General features: G+C 42.8%; 1 protein-coding gene across 1 annotated transcript; it reads right to left on the reverse strand.

Moving 5' to 3' along the window:
• Positions 1-3,047: 3,047 nt before the first annotated feature.
• LOC139531503 (transforming growth factor beta activator LRRC33-like) lies at positions 3,048-13,889 on the reverse strand. Its single transcript, XM_071327996.1, has 4 exons — positions 13,751-13,889; positions 13,466-13,611; positions 6,757-6,878; positions 3,048-5,835 (listed from the first exon to the last, which is right to left on the reverse strand). The coding sequence occupies exons 1-4, from the start codon at positions 13,765-13,767 to the stop codon at positions 3,805-3,807; spliced, it is 2,316 nt and encodes a 771-aa protein (XP_071184097.1). The 5' UTR covers positions 13,768-13,889; the 3' UTR covers positions 3,048-3,804.
• Positions 13,890-14,124: the final 235 nt, after the last annotated feature.

Raw genomic sequence — 14,124 nt, forward strand, 5'->3', positions numbered from 1 at the left:
TGCCAAGAAAATCCATCCACCTGACAGGTGTGGCATATCAAGACGCTGATTAAACAGCATCATCATTACACAGGTGCACCTTGTGCTTGGGACAATTAAAGGCCACACAACACAATACCACAGATGTCTCAAGTTTTGAGGTAGTGTGGAATTGGCATGCTGACTGCAGGAATGTCCACCAAAGCTGTTGCCAGAGAATTGAATGTTAATTTCTCTACCATAAGCCGCCTCCGACGTTGTTTTAGAGAATTTGTCAGTACGTCCAACCAGCCTCACAACCGTAGACCACGTGTATGGCGTCGTGTGGGCGAGCGGTTTGCTGATGTCAACATTGTGAACAGAGTGCCCCATGGTGGCGGTGAGGTTATGGTATGGGCAGGCATAAGCTACAGACAACAAACACAATTACATTTTATCTATGCTAATTTGAATGCACAGAGATACCATAACGAGATCCTGAGACCCATTGTCGTGCCATTCATCCACCGCCCTCACCTCATATTTCCTCATGATAATGCACGGCCCCATGTCGCAAAGATCTGTACACAATTCCTTGAAGCTGAAAATTTCTCAGTTCTTCAATGGCCTGCCTACTCACTAGACCTGTCACCCACTGAGCATGTTTGGGATGCTCTGGATTGACGTGTACGACCGTGTTCCAGTTCCCACCAATATCCAGCAACTTCACACAGCCATTGATGAGGAGTGGGACAACATTTCACAGGCCACAATCAACAGCCTGATCAACTCTATGAGAAGGAGATGTGTCACACCAGATACTGACTGGTTTTCTGATCCAAGCCCCTACCTTTCTTTCCTAAGGTATCTTGTGACCAACACATCCAAATCTGTATTCCCAGTCATCTGAAATCCATAGATTAGGGCCTAATGAATTCATTGCAATTGACTGATTTCCTCATATGAACTGTAACACAGTAAAATCTTTGAAATTGTTGCATGTTACGTTTTATATTTTAGTTCATTATAGAACATGGTATTCCTCTATAGGACTGACCATAAATACACTGCTCAAAAAAATAAAGGGAACACTTAAAAAACACAATGTAACTCCAAGTCAATCACACTTCTGTGAAATCAAACTGTCCACTGATTGACAATACATTTCACATGCTGTTGTGCAAATGGAATAGACAACAGGTGGAAATTATAGGCAATTAGCAAGACACCCCCAATAAAGGAGTGGTTCTGCAGGTGGTGACCACAGACCACTTCTCAGTTCCTATGCTTCCTGGCTGATGTTTTGGTCACTTTTGAATGCTGGCGGTGCTTTCACTCTAGTGGTAGCATGAGACGGAGTCTACAACCCACACAAGTGGCTCAGGTAGTGCAGCTCATCCAGGATGGCACATCAATGCAAGCTGGGGCAAGAAGGTTTGCTGTGTCTGTCAGCGTAGTGTCCAGAGCATGGAGGCGCTACCAGGAGACAGGCCAGTACATCAGGAGACGTGGAGGAGGCCGTAGGAGGGCAACAACCCAGCAGCAGGACCGCTACCTCCGCCTTTGTGCAAGGAGGAGCAGGAGGAGCACTGCCAGAGCCCTGCAAAATGACCTCCAGCAGGCCACAAATGTGCATGTGTCTGCTCAAACGGTCAGAAACAGACTCCATGAGGGTGGTATGAGGGCCCGACGTCCACAGGTGGGGGTTGTGCTTACAGCCCAACACCGTGCAGGACATTTGGCATTTGCCATAGAACACCAAGATTGGCAAATTCGCCACTGGCGCCCTGTGCTCTTCACAGATGAAAGCAGGTTCACACTGAGCACATGTGACAGACGTGACAGAGTCTGGAGACGCCGTGGAGAACGTTCTGCTGCCTGCAACATCCTCCAGCATGACCGGTTTGGCGGTGGGTCAGTCATGGTGTGGGGTGGCATTTCTTTGGGGAGCCGCACAGCCCTCCATGTGCTCGCCAGAGGTAGCCTGACTGCCATTAGGTACCGAGATGAGATCCTCAGACCCCTTGTGAGACCATATGCTGGTGCGGTTGGCCCTGGGTTCCTCCTAATGCAAGACAATGCTAGACCTCATGTGGCTGGAGTGTGTCAGCAGTTCCTGCAAGAGGAAGGCATTGATGCTATGGACTGGCCCGCCCGTTCCCCAGACCTGAATCCAATTGAGCACATCTGGGACATCATGTCTCGCTCCATCCACCAACGCCACGTTGCACCACAGACTGTCCAGGAGCATGCCCAGGCGTTGTAGGGAGGTCATACAGGCACGTGGAGGCCACACACACTACTGAGCCTCATTTTGACTTGTTTTAAGGACATTACATCAAAGTTGGATCAGCCTGTAGTGTGGTTTCCCACTTAAATTTTGAGTGTGACTCCAAATCCAGACCTCCATGGGTTGATAAATTTGATTTCCATTGATCATTTTTGTGTGATTTTGTTGTCAGCACATTCAACAATGTAAAGAAAAAAGTATTTAATAAGAATATTTCATTCATTCAGATCTAGGATGTGTTATTTTAGTGTTCCCTTTATTTTTTGAGCCGTGTATATAACATGGTGTTCCTCTATAGGACTGACCATAAATATAGAACATGGTATATCTCTATTTAATTCACATAGTACATTTGAAGGATGTAGTTATCCAAATACTTAAATAATTAAATCGTTCAAATGCATATTAGTGTAACACTAGAGAACAACATAATTGCGGTCCCTGTGACCAGAGTTGCAGCTGTGCCTCACAAATATGACTTGAGGTGAAAACCGCCAACCCGTCCTTTCTGAGTCCGATACAAAACTGGGCAGTTGATGCACATCTCAGCAAAACAGGAAATGTCATGTTTCCTCCGCTGCTTTTAGCAACAGTTTGCATCACAAAACTTCTGCACACAGGCGCACACCGCACGCACACACACATACACACACCGCACGCACACACACACACAGAAAGACAAGTGAAGTGTAGCCATATTCGCACATTCAGGCCCCCAGAGGCAGCGATCGTGTGAACCAACCACACGTAGCACATACAGATTATCACAATGCAAAAAAAAGGTTGACTTGCTGCTGAACATTGTAACACACAGTTCTTTATCTGGTTTAGCAGGATATGTTCGTTTTAAGTGTTTCCAATAGATATCACCACATGTAATATGGCATTGTTTATGAATTACCTAAACTCAATTGCTTTGTAAGGAAACATTTGTTTCTGCCTTGAAATTGTATTGATACTGTATGTGCAAAACATCACACTTTGACATAATTGTAATTTATGACTATGGCTGTGTCCGAAATCTGTCTTGCCTACTACTTACTAAAACTACATTCTGTGTACTAATCGTACTACATACGTACTGTTTAGTACAAACAAATGCAGTAAGCAACATACTAGGCTCATCGATCCTGAGAATGATTCATCTAATGTGCAATTGCATTGATTCCCGCCATTCATTTATTTTGGTACAGCCCCTTGGGCTCCCGAGTGGCGCAGCGGTCTAAGGCAATGCATCTCAGTGCAAGAGGTGTCACTACAGTACCTGGTTTGAATCCAGGCTGTATCACATCCCGCTGTGATTGGGAGTCTCATAGGACGGTGCACAATTGGCCCAGAAATTGGCAAGGGTAGGCCGTCATAGCAAATAAGAATTTGTTCTTAACTGACTTGCCAAGTTTAAATAAAGGAATGATCTCATTATCAGCTGTTGCCAAACACACGTGAGCCTGGAAAGATGATTATCTTTCTCAAAAGTAACATAACATTCTGGCATTTAAAGCATACTAGTTTTTTTTGTAATTGCACTTGCTATAAAACGTTCTATTTCCTTCTACTTAGAACTCTAGTATGGGTATTTGGACACGGCCAGTGTCTTCTTTATTGGACTTTTCTTCCACAACACAGGGAAGGTGACTCCAGCATGTATTTTTAATGGCCATGGGAAGCAGTCTGGGCCTAAAGGTGAGCAGGAAGATAACAGACATTCCAACCAGACAGAGAACAGGTACGATAAACAGCAGGATGTACCAGTACACAGACTCTCCGTCACTACCGCCACATATTAGAGAGTCTACAAGCACCACTCTGTGTGTCCTTTTGGTCAGATCCTGACATGAAATATCTGAGAGGTCCATGATAGTGACAGTTTTTACCCTCTCGAACGTCCTGTACCAGTCCAACTGGCAGCAGTTGAAAGTGTTTCCGTTGAGAAAAACAGTGTGGAGTTTCGTGGCTAACACGTTAGCCTGAGCTGAGGGGACGGTGGTCAGTTTGTTGTCCCTCAGGTCCAGCAGCCTCAGCTCCAGATGTTGCAGTGAAGCAGGGAGCTGAGTAAGAGAGTTTCTGGAAATGTTCAAAGACTTTAAGTGGTGGAAAGGAGAGAAGTCAAAGTGTTTCAGGCCTGTGTTTCCCAATCCTAGATGGTGTAAAGTTCTGCTGAGGTCTTTTATCGATCTGGGCCCGATGACGAGTTCTGGGTTGTTAGACAGCTCCAGGTGTGTTAGGGGTGTCCCTACGAATGCTAATGATGGCAGCCTCCCCAGGTTGCACCCTGATAGGTGGAGATATCTCAGAGAAATTATGTTTCTCCAAACGACACAGTCTGATTGGTTACCCCCACCTGTGCCCCCACCCCATGCCTCAAGGGGGCACACGCCAACTCTGTTGTAGCTAATATCCACAGAGCTGATGCTGGTGAGAGAGGAAAACAGCTGAGCAGGTAGACTCTGCAGGTCATTCTGGCTCAGGTTCAGGAAGCTCAGGTTGCCTAGCTTTCTCAAACTAACTTGGTCGGCGTGGAGCTCTGTCAACCTATTGTTGCTCACGTCCAACTCGTACAACGTCCGCGGCAGCTTTTCCAGAGTTAGATTCAAGACCTCAAGACAGTTTGTCCACATCCTGAGTCTGGTCAGGCTTGGCATTTTGCTGATGAACCCTTGGGGGAAGTAGCCCACCTGATTTCCACTCAGATCCAGCAGGTCTAGAGAGGAGATGTCCCCGTGCAGGCTCTCGTCCCACAACTTGGCTGTGACGTTGCTCATGTTGCCCCTCAGGTTGTAGAACTGGACACTGGTTTTCCAGCTGGGGTAGGCAGCGGTGTCCGCCAGGTGTTCGTAGAAGCTCACCCTGTTCTGGGACAGATGGAGGTTCCTCAGGCGGCTGTGGGTGGGCAGAAAGGGGAAGAAGAGGAGGTTGTTGTCTGTGAGATCCAGGGTCTCCAGCTGGAAGACTTCCTGGAGGTCTTGGTTGGCTATGAACCACTCAATGGCATTGTGACTGGCGTTGAGGACCACCAGCTGGGTCATGTGGAAGTGCACCAGGCAGGGCAGGTAGTTGAAGGCCAGGTTGAGTCTCTGGAGCTTGTGCAGGTGATCGAAGGACTCGTCAATCTCAAACAGCATGTTCCTCTGCAGGTCCAGCTCTCTGAGCTGGTGGAGGTCGCTGAAGGAGCTTTCATCCAGCCTCAACAGGAGGTTCCTGGAAAGGTTGAGGTACTCCAGCGACGTCATGTTCTGGAGGAGGACGGAGACCATGTCCTCTGTAAGCTGGTTTTCTGACAGATCCAGAACTCTGAGTCTAGACAAGGTGAGCAGCGCCAGGCTAGTTTGCCGGAATCCAACGTGAAGGTTATTGGCAGCTAGATTGAGGCTCTCTAGATGAGGTGAGTTGTGAAAGAGCTTGGACCCCGCCGTCTCCAAGCGGTTGTCGGCACAGTTTAGAGTACGAAGGGAGACGTAACGGGAGAGGGAGTCATCTTGTAGCGTCTGAATGTGGTTGTGGTTCAGGTGGAGGTCCTCTATGCTGTCAGGTAGGCCCTCAGGTACAGACGAGAGCTCCCTGTTGCTACAGAGAGCAGTCTTTTGGGTCTGTAAAGGGGGAAAAAAAAGAGAAATTTAAGTGTATGCAAGAGAAATACTTTATTTTAGAAATGCAATATAAAATACTTTATTTTATACGATAAAACACTTTGAAGAGCAAAGGAAGAAAAAAACCCCGCTTATATCACATATCAGACCAGAGAGTATATGAGGGTATACATATATTACATGTACGCAGGAGTTGAAACTCTGAGAACCAGCAGTGATGGAAAAAGTACCCAATTGTCCTACTAGAGTAAAAGTAAAAGATACCTTAATAGAAAATGACTCAAGTAAAAGTGAACATCGCCCAGTAAAATACTACTTGAGTAAAAGTCCAAAAGTATCTGGCTTTAAATATAGTTAAGAACAGTAGTGGAAAAATAACTCAATTGTCATACTTGAGAAAAGTACGTGTAAGTGCTATACATCAAATTGCTTGAATTAAAGCAAACCAGACAGAATGACTTAATTGTTTTTTTTCTTCTCATTTATAGACAGACAGGGGCACACTCCAACAGTCAGACATCATTTTGAATCGCAGTATTTGTGTTTAGTGAGACTGACAGATCAGAGGCTGTAGGAATGACCATGTGTTATATTGATAGGTGCATGAATTGTACAATAGATACCCCCCTAAAAAAAATACTTAGTAGTACTTTAAAGTATTTTGACTTCAGTACTTTACACCACTGAGAACCAGCAGCAGTTTCCACTACAGCATCACCTTTGTGGTAACGTTTGCAGTCTCTTCCCCTTAGCCCTGTGTATGCAAAGGTCATCAGAGGCACTTTTTACACCTTTCACTGAGAACCACAAGCTCTGAAGTTCAACATTCAAAGGGACTTTCTTTACCTCCTTTTTTATTGTATTTTATTTTATTGAGTTATATTTATTTTAATGAGCTTGTCCAAGAAGTTTAGCGCTTACCAGTCTGCAGGGGCTGTGGTGAGACTGGCAGAAGGCAGGCATCAGGAGGCTACACAGGGACCAGAGGGTTAGACAGAGCAGGGTAGGGGAAGAGGCCGTGGATGAGCATCTTAACATCCTGGCTGTGGAAGAGAGAAGGACAGCAGGAGAGAAGTGAGACTGTCAAAAGGAGAGGAGGTCTACAATGTGGGCAGAGAGACGTCATGGTTACTACACGCCAGACATTACAATGCCAACGCAGTCTGCAGGGGCTGTGGTGAGGCTGGCAGAAGGCAGGCATCAGGAGGCTACACAGGGACCAGAGGGTTAGGGACCAGAGGGCCCATTCAAATATAATAAAAGTATATCTTGAGCATCTGAGCAGTCCGCTATCATTTAACCTTGATAAAACATTCAATTAATTATTTTCATACGGTATCATCATAACCATATCAAATCCCATCCATTCTATCAAATCTATGTGGCACATAGGTAAATTCCACTATTCACTGTTGGAAATATGTGCTATATAACATGTTATCCTATGTCCACTACTGTTGTAATCAAATAAACAAATTATTAATAATCTATAATATACTTATAAAACCTTTTATAATCTATACATTAACTAATATTTTACTAAAATACTAAATTTACATGGGTTATTCCACGAAATTAGTGCATTTTACATCCCTTTAATATTACATTTTTAAGTAGAAATTGTGCATAAATATTGCATTTTAAAAGCTTGTTTTATTAAATTAAGTGCCATTTAAATATAGACCACATGGAAAATTCTATAAATCACATTTTTAATATTAAAGAATACTTTCTAAAGTGCCCAAATTCTGCATTTTGACGTGTCCCTCTGTGTCCCTCTATGTCCCTCTGTGTCCCTCTGTGTCCCTCTATGACTTCTAGAGGGATTTCAACCCACTTTAACCCCAACATTTCTCCAAGTTTTTTACCATCATTGTAAAGCTGTAGTTATTTTTCTTTTGACAAATTCATTTCTGGTTATTATTATTTATTTAATGTGATTTTTAGTAAATAATTTAAAGGTAAAAACAACCTGTCCCTCATTTTAAAGTCAATCCTGTTACATGAACTAAACTCTGGTTTTAATATGCTAAAACTATTCCTTTTTAAATATTTGTTATTTATTTACTGAACATCTTATAGTCAAACCCTAGTGTAAAAGCTGGTTCTACTCTTTTTGGTCATTTTGTGGTGGAAAACTGAGCGGGTCGATTATAACACATCTTCCATTCCCCTTGTCACAAAGGGGATTTATGTCTGATTTAAGAACCCTGTTAAGGTCAACCTCTTGAGATGGAAAAACATGTTTGTTTTATAAGTTGCACGTGTTCTTTATGACAGAATACAGAACCACTTAGGGGTCATGGTGAAGAGAAAAAGACAGCCAGGCTAATCTGTTCCCTATGTTTTTCTTATCCATTCCCTCAAATGTTTCATTCATCCCCTTGTTTTTTTGTGTAGCCTATCTCTAGGCCTAAAAACGTGATTCTCCATATGTATGCTACCTTGACGGTCCTACTTGGCCTATAACATATTGCAGCCTAAATGTTTTCAGATTTTTGAGGGGGCACAAAGTACTTTAGGATGACTGAGGTGTGGCCCGGAGGTGGGCTAGGCCTGTGTCTGCAAATAACACCTGAAACAGCTTTTTTCTTGCAATCAGTAACCATAATCATTATGCTTATTTTTGTGTCGAAAATATGTTTCTTTTTCAGCGTACAGTATCTAAGCCTACCTCTGGAGCTGTCTGTAGCATCCTGATTGGTGGTTATTTATTTATTTTACATTCATTTAGTTATTGCTTGCTTTTCTAAAGTCTAACAACCTTGCCAGCTAAGATACACTGAACATAAATATAAACACAACATGCAACAATTTCAAAGATTTTACAGAGTTACATTTCACATAAGAAAATCAGTCAATTTAAATAAATTCATTAGGCCCTAATCTATGGATTTCACATGACTGGGAATACAGATATGCATCTGTTGGTCACAGATATCTTCTCTTTTTTTTGTAGGGGCGTGGATCAGAATCTGGTGTGACACGTCCTTCGCAATGAGTTGATCAGGCTGTTGATTGTGGCCTGTGGAATGTTGTCCCACTCCTCTTCAATGGCTGTGCCAAGTTGCTGGATGTTGTCAGGAACTGGAACAGGCTGTCGTACACATCGATCCAGAGCCTCCCAAAATATGCTCAATAGGTGACATGTCTGGTGAGTATGCAGGCCATGGAAGAAGACCTGGGGCATTTTCAGCTCCAGGAATTGTGTACAGATCCTTGTGACATGGGGCCGTGCATTATCATGCTGAAACATGAGGTGATGGCGGCGGATGAATGGCACTATAATGGGCCTCAGGATCTCGTCACGGTATCTCTGTGCATTCAAACTGCTATTGATAAAATGCAATTGTGCTTGTTGCCAATAGCTTATGCCTGCCCATACCATAACCTCACCGCCACCATGGGGCACTCTGTTCACAATGTTAACATCAGCAAACCGTTCGACCACACAACACCATACACGTTGTCTGCCATCTGCCCGGTACAGTTGAAACCAGGATTCATGACCTGACTTCTCCAGCGTGCCAGTGTCCATCGAAGGTGAGCATTTGCCCACTGAAGTCGGTTTACGATTCCAAACTGCAGTCAGGTCAAGACCCTGGTGAGGACGACGAGTATGCAGATGAGCTTCCCTGAGAAGGTTTCTGACAGTTTGTGCAAACCCACAGTTTCATCATCTGTCCGAGTGGCTGGTCTCAAACGATCCTGCAGGTGAAGAAGCCTAATGTGGAGGTCCTGGGCTGGCGCGGTTACACGTGGTCTGCGGTTGTGAGGCAGGTTTGTGTGTTTTGCCAAATTCTCTAAAACGATGTTGGAGGCGGCTTATTTTAGAGAAATGAACATTAAATTCTCTGGCAACAGCTCTGGTGGGCATTACTGCAGTCAGCATGCCAATTGCACGCTCCCTCAAAACTTGAGACATCTGTGGTATTGTGTGGCATTGTGACAAAACTGTACATTTTAGAGTGGCCTGTTATTGTCCCCCAGCACAAGGTGCACCTGTGTAATGATCCTGCTGTTTAATCAGCTTGTTGATATGCCACACCTGTCAGGTGGATTGATAATCTTGGCAAAAGAGAAATGCTCACTAACAGGAATGTAAACAAATGTGTGCACAAGATTTGCGAGAAAAAAATATTTTTGTGCGTATGGAACATTTCTGGGATCTTTTAAATCGGAAAATGCGCAGACATCAGAAACAGAGCATCCACGTCTCAAGGATAAACCCGATTTTTATTTATTTTTTTATAGAAAAAAAATGTGTTTACCAAACAAACAAAAATACTGAACAATAATTTCCCAGACGAGTTTATTGATGGCTTCATACCACCTGATAACATGTCCAAGGGCTCCTTTGACTATAGGTGAAAAGCTGGAAATTCCCTCAGTCATGGATGCTTGCCGAGAGGGTTTTGTCCCAACCGCTGCTACAAAGATCAGAGAAATCCCACTTTCCAATGAATCCAGAATCCAGGATATGGCAGATGATGTTGAATCACACGCAGGTTTTAGACAGAGCCCGCACATCAAATTGGTTTTTGCAATGCAATTAGATGAGACGACTGACATTTCAAATGCCGCATCTTGTATATATTTGCTACATATATGAAGATAGTCTTTGTTGCAGTTGCCTCAGAACACAACTGCAGGTGAAATATTCTGTGTTCTGAACAAGTATGTGGGCGGCAGGTAGCCTAGTGGTTAAGCGCATTGGGTCAGTAACTAAAATGTTGATGGTTCGAATCCCCAAGCCAACTAGGAAAAAAGCTGTTGATGTGCCCTTGAGCAAGGCACTTAATTGCTTCCTGTGAGTCGCTCTGGATAAGAGCCTCTGCTAAATGACTAAACTAAAAAGGGACATGGATTACAACGGGGCTGTTGCATTGTGATCTGTAGGCCTACCAACAAGACTGCTGATCAACCTATCCACGCAGGGAAGTGAAAGTGAGATTTTCCAAGCAAACGATAAAATTGACAATTTAAAAAAAGAAGCTTGTCACCGGTTCTTGATAATAATCTGAGCTGTCCTGTGACTGAAGCCTACACGCTAGTTTTAATGAGATGGCTGTTCAGCAGCGGGTAATACCCGCAACTCTGCAAGATGGCAGTGCAGACATTAATCCCCTTTCATTATGTGAGACCAACTTGTCTCTTGCTACAATAAAATCTAGATATCGCAACACACTAGCTGTTGAAAACTCCTTGATACCTCTGTGGGGCTGTTGAAAACTCCTTGACACCTCTGAGGTGTCCCTGGCACCGAAAGTTTGAGAGTTAAAATTAGGCCTATGCTATAGGAATATCATGCTATCTGTTTGACAGACGAAATGACAGCCTACTGTCCATAGATTTTGTCAGACAATTCCTTCCCGTCACCATGCACTCATTAAATGTCTCAGTGCCAGTGAAGAGATTGGTGCGTTAAGGAAATTAGAACCAGGGCTCAAATTGAGGGTATGTCAGGTTATTGTGGCTTTTGTTAAAGAAAATGGCTAAAATATATTGAATATAATAGGCCTGCCCTTTGTTAGCTTAAGATTTAGAAGAAAATAAACAATGGATCTGATTAAATAAAGCAACGCTTTTGTCCAGAATGCTTTATGCTAGAAACAAGCTGTACAATGTCGAGGAAAGACGTGACTCCAGGACATATCGAATATATTTGGTTCGTCTCTATGACATTCAGAGGCTGCACCACAACATTCTATAGCTGAGGACGAGGAGACAACACATTCCCTTTGCTTGGGAGGTAATGACTCTGTTCCTATCACCTGACATTCGACCTTTCAACAGGTTATTAAACAACATACTGACTCTAGATCAGTCAGGAGCAAACCAGGTAGCCTAAGAAGGAAGGGAAATGAATGATTTAGGCTATAGTTATTTTAAGGCCTGCCATTTAAGAAATCAAATGTGAAGCAGTTGTGACAGTCTACAGGCTGGCAGGAGCACTTGGCATTTCAACAACACATCAACATCAGCACTACAACGACATGCCTATAAATGTAGCATTTATGCTGTATAAAATGACATTTAAAACAATTATTAGTTAGCATTAAATAATTATTAAACGAAAAATGCCGTATTAGGCTATACAGTTATTCTACAATTCCTTTGAATTCCCTTTTATAATCACGAGTTTGGCCAGTCTTTGGTTTGAGGATCATGTGGTGAGCTTTGCATGCCTAGTTTGTTAATTTAGCCTCTTATAGTCCCATGCCCTGATCACAGTCAACACAAATCTATTTTGTAACAACAATATCATGGAATAAAATTGAATACATTTGAAAATGATAGTTTTCCCAAATTAAAAAAAAGTTACAAGTGCATACTGGATGATATGTGGCTGCTGTGTTAAACAATGAATGGCTTTTTCTCTAAATTATTGATGATCAGATACGTCAGTTGTAACTGGTTCTGTTGGGCTCAAATTGTACAGTTGATATAAAACATTTGTACTGATCCAAACTTATCCTCCTTCCTAACAACAGCCTGTATAGATATCAAAACGTCTCCGGTTACTGTAGCATGCGATCATTCGTAATCATACTCTGTTGTGGTATTAAAAAAAAGATTCTGCATTTATAAAATACTACTTTTTCTCAGACCGCAAATAAGATTTGTTATTTTTTTTAAACTAGGCAAGTCAGTTAAGAACAAATTCTTATTTTCAATGACGGCCTTGTTCAGACGCAGAACGACTGATGTTTATCTTGTCAGCTCGGGGATTCTATCTAGCAACCTTTCGGTTACTGGCCCAACACTCTGACCACCAGGCTACCTGACAGATTCATGCAGGGCTTTTGTTATAATCGTATATCTGTCCACCCGTGTCCGTGGTGATCTGCGAATCCACAAACTTCTGGCTACTTTGCCATGTAATGCTTACAAAACAAAGAAACGTTTCTTAAACTGCATATCTAATGATCTGGTCTGTCCTAGGAGTGAGGCTAAACGGTAGGCATGGTCGCTGCTATCCACTTTGTTTGAATTATTATTTTGGATATAGTGGAGGGTCACTTTTTTTTTTTTTTCAAGCTTTCAGCGGGGGTTAGGTAAAAATATATTTTACTGAAATATATTTAAATTCAGAGAGATCCGATTTTCTCCAGGTATCCCTCATTATATATAACGTACAGTCCCTTATAAAAATTCTGAGGGTATGGATACAAAAAACCGAGGGAACGGGTTAGCCTGGCTGTTTTTTCTCCACCGCGACCCATAAGGAGCACCATAACAGAATGATTAAAAAACGAATCACCAAGTTACATTACTCACAAGGTAACCAATTGGTGGAAAGACCCACATATTAAATATCTGAACAAACACTACTTATAGTGAAACAAACGAATCAATAATAATTTACAAGCACTTTAAAAAGCATTTGACAAATCCAGTGAATTGGCATAGACTGTATTAGGATATTAAGCTACAAAGTAACATTCCTTGACCTAAGAGCATGAATGACAATAACCTCAACGTTAAACCTTCTGTTCGGATATTACAAGCATGTAGTGAAAAGAGTGCCAGTTTGCGTTTATGTTATTTATAGATGACTTTGCTACATGCTGAGTGTAGATCCATCACACGCAGTTGGAAAGGAGTGTACAGCGCATCCACTACTCACGCTGATGGTTAGATGTGGGTCCTTCAAGCCACAGTCGGTTGAGCTGTTGACCATATCTCCGGTTGTGCGCGATGCAGCGCTGGTGGGTCGAGTGGTGTGTGTTCTCTACACAGCAGAGCCGTGCAATTAGTATTTGCGGAAGCAGGCTAGCAACGGAAACCAAAGTCACATGGACAAGATCATACAAATAGATTCACATGCCTAGGTCAGAGACATGTTCTATATTACATTAAACATTGGAACCAGAAGCTTCACTACATTGTATAATATGCCGGTCATCCATACCTGTGCACATAGTGCATCACTGTCGACTTACAATGTTATTTGCCGATAAAGGTTTACATCAAATACAACTTTCTCACCCAATCATTTCTATGTGGGAATTCTAAGTTAAAATACCCTTTTTTAAAGTTTTGTTTTCAAAATAGCAATGTGAAGCACTTCACGCTCTCACGAAAAAGCCTGGTACATTGGCATTTGTCATTCACATCACGATTTGTGTAGGCTTCTCTCGTCTACCACAAAAACCTAGTGAGAAAACGCCTTTCTCACCCCTCTCTCGCCTACTCCTGTTTCTGATCATCAGATAGTACAGAGAGGAAACCACTCAACACTCACACCCTTCCTGCCTAGCTGACACTTGTGCAACTGTAAAGAGA

This window comes from Salvelinus alpinus, chromosome 10 (genome assembly GCF_045679555.1).
Source record: "Salvelinus alpinus chromosome 10, SLU_Salpinus.1, whole genome shotgun sequence".
NCBI lineage: Eukaryota > Metazoa > Chordata > Actinopteri > Salmoniformes > Salmonidae > Salvelinus > Salvelinus alpinus.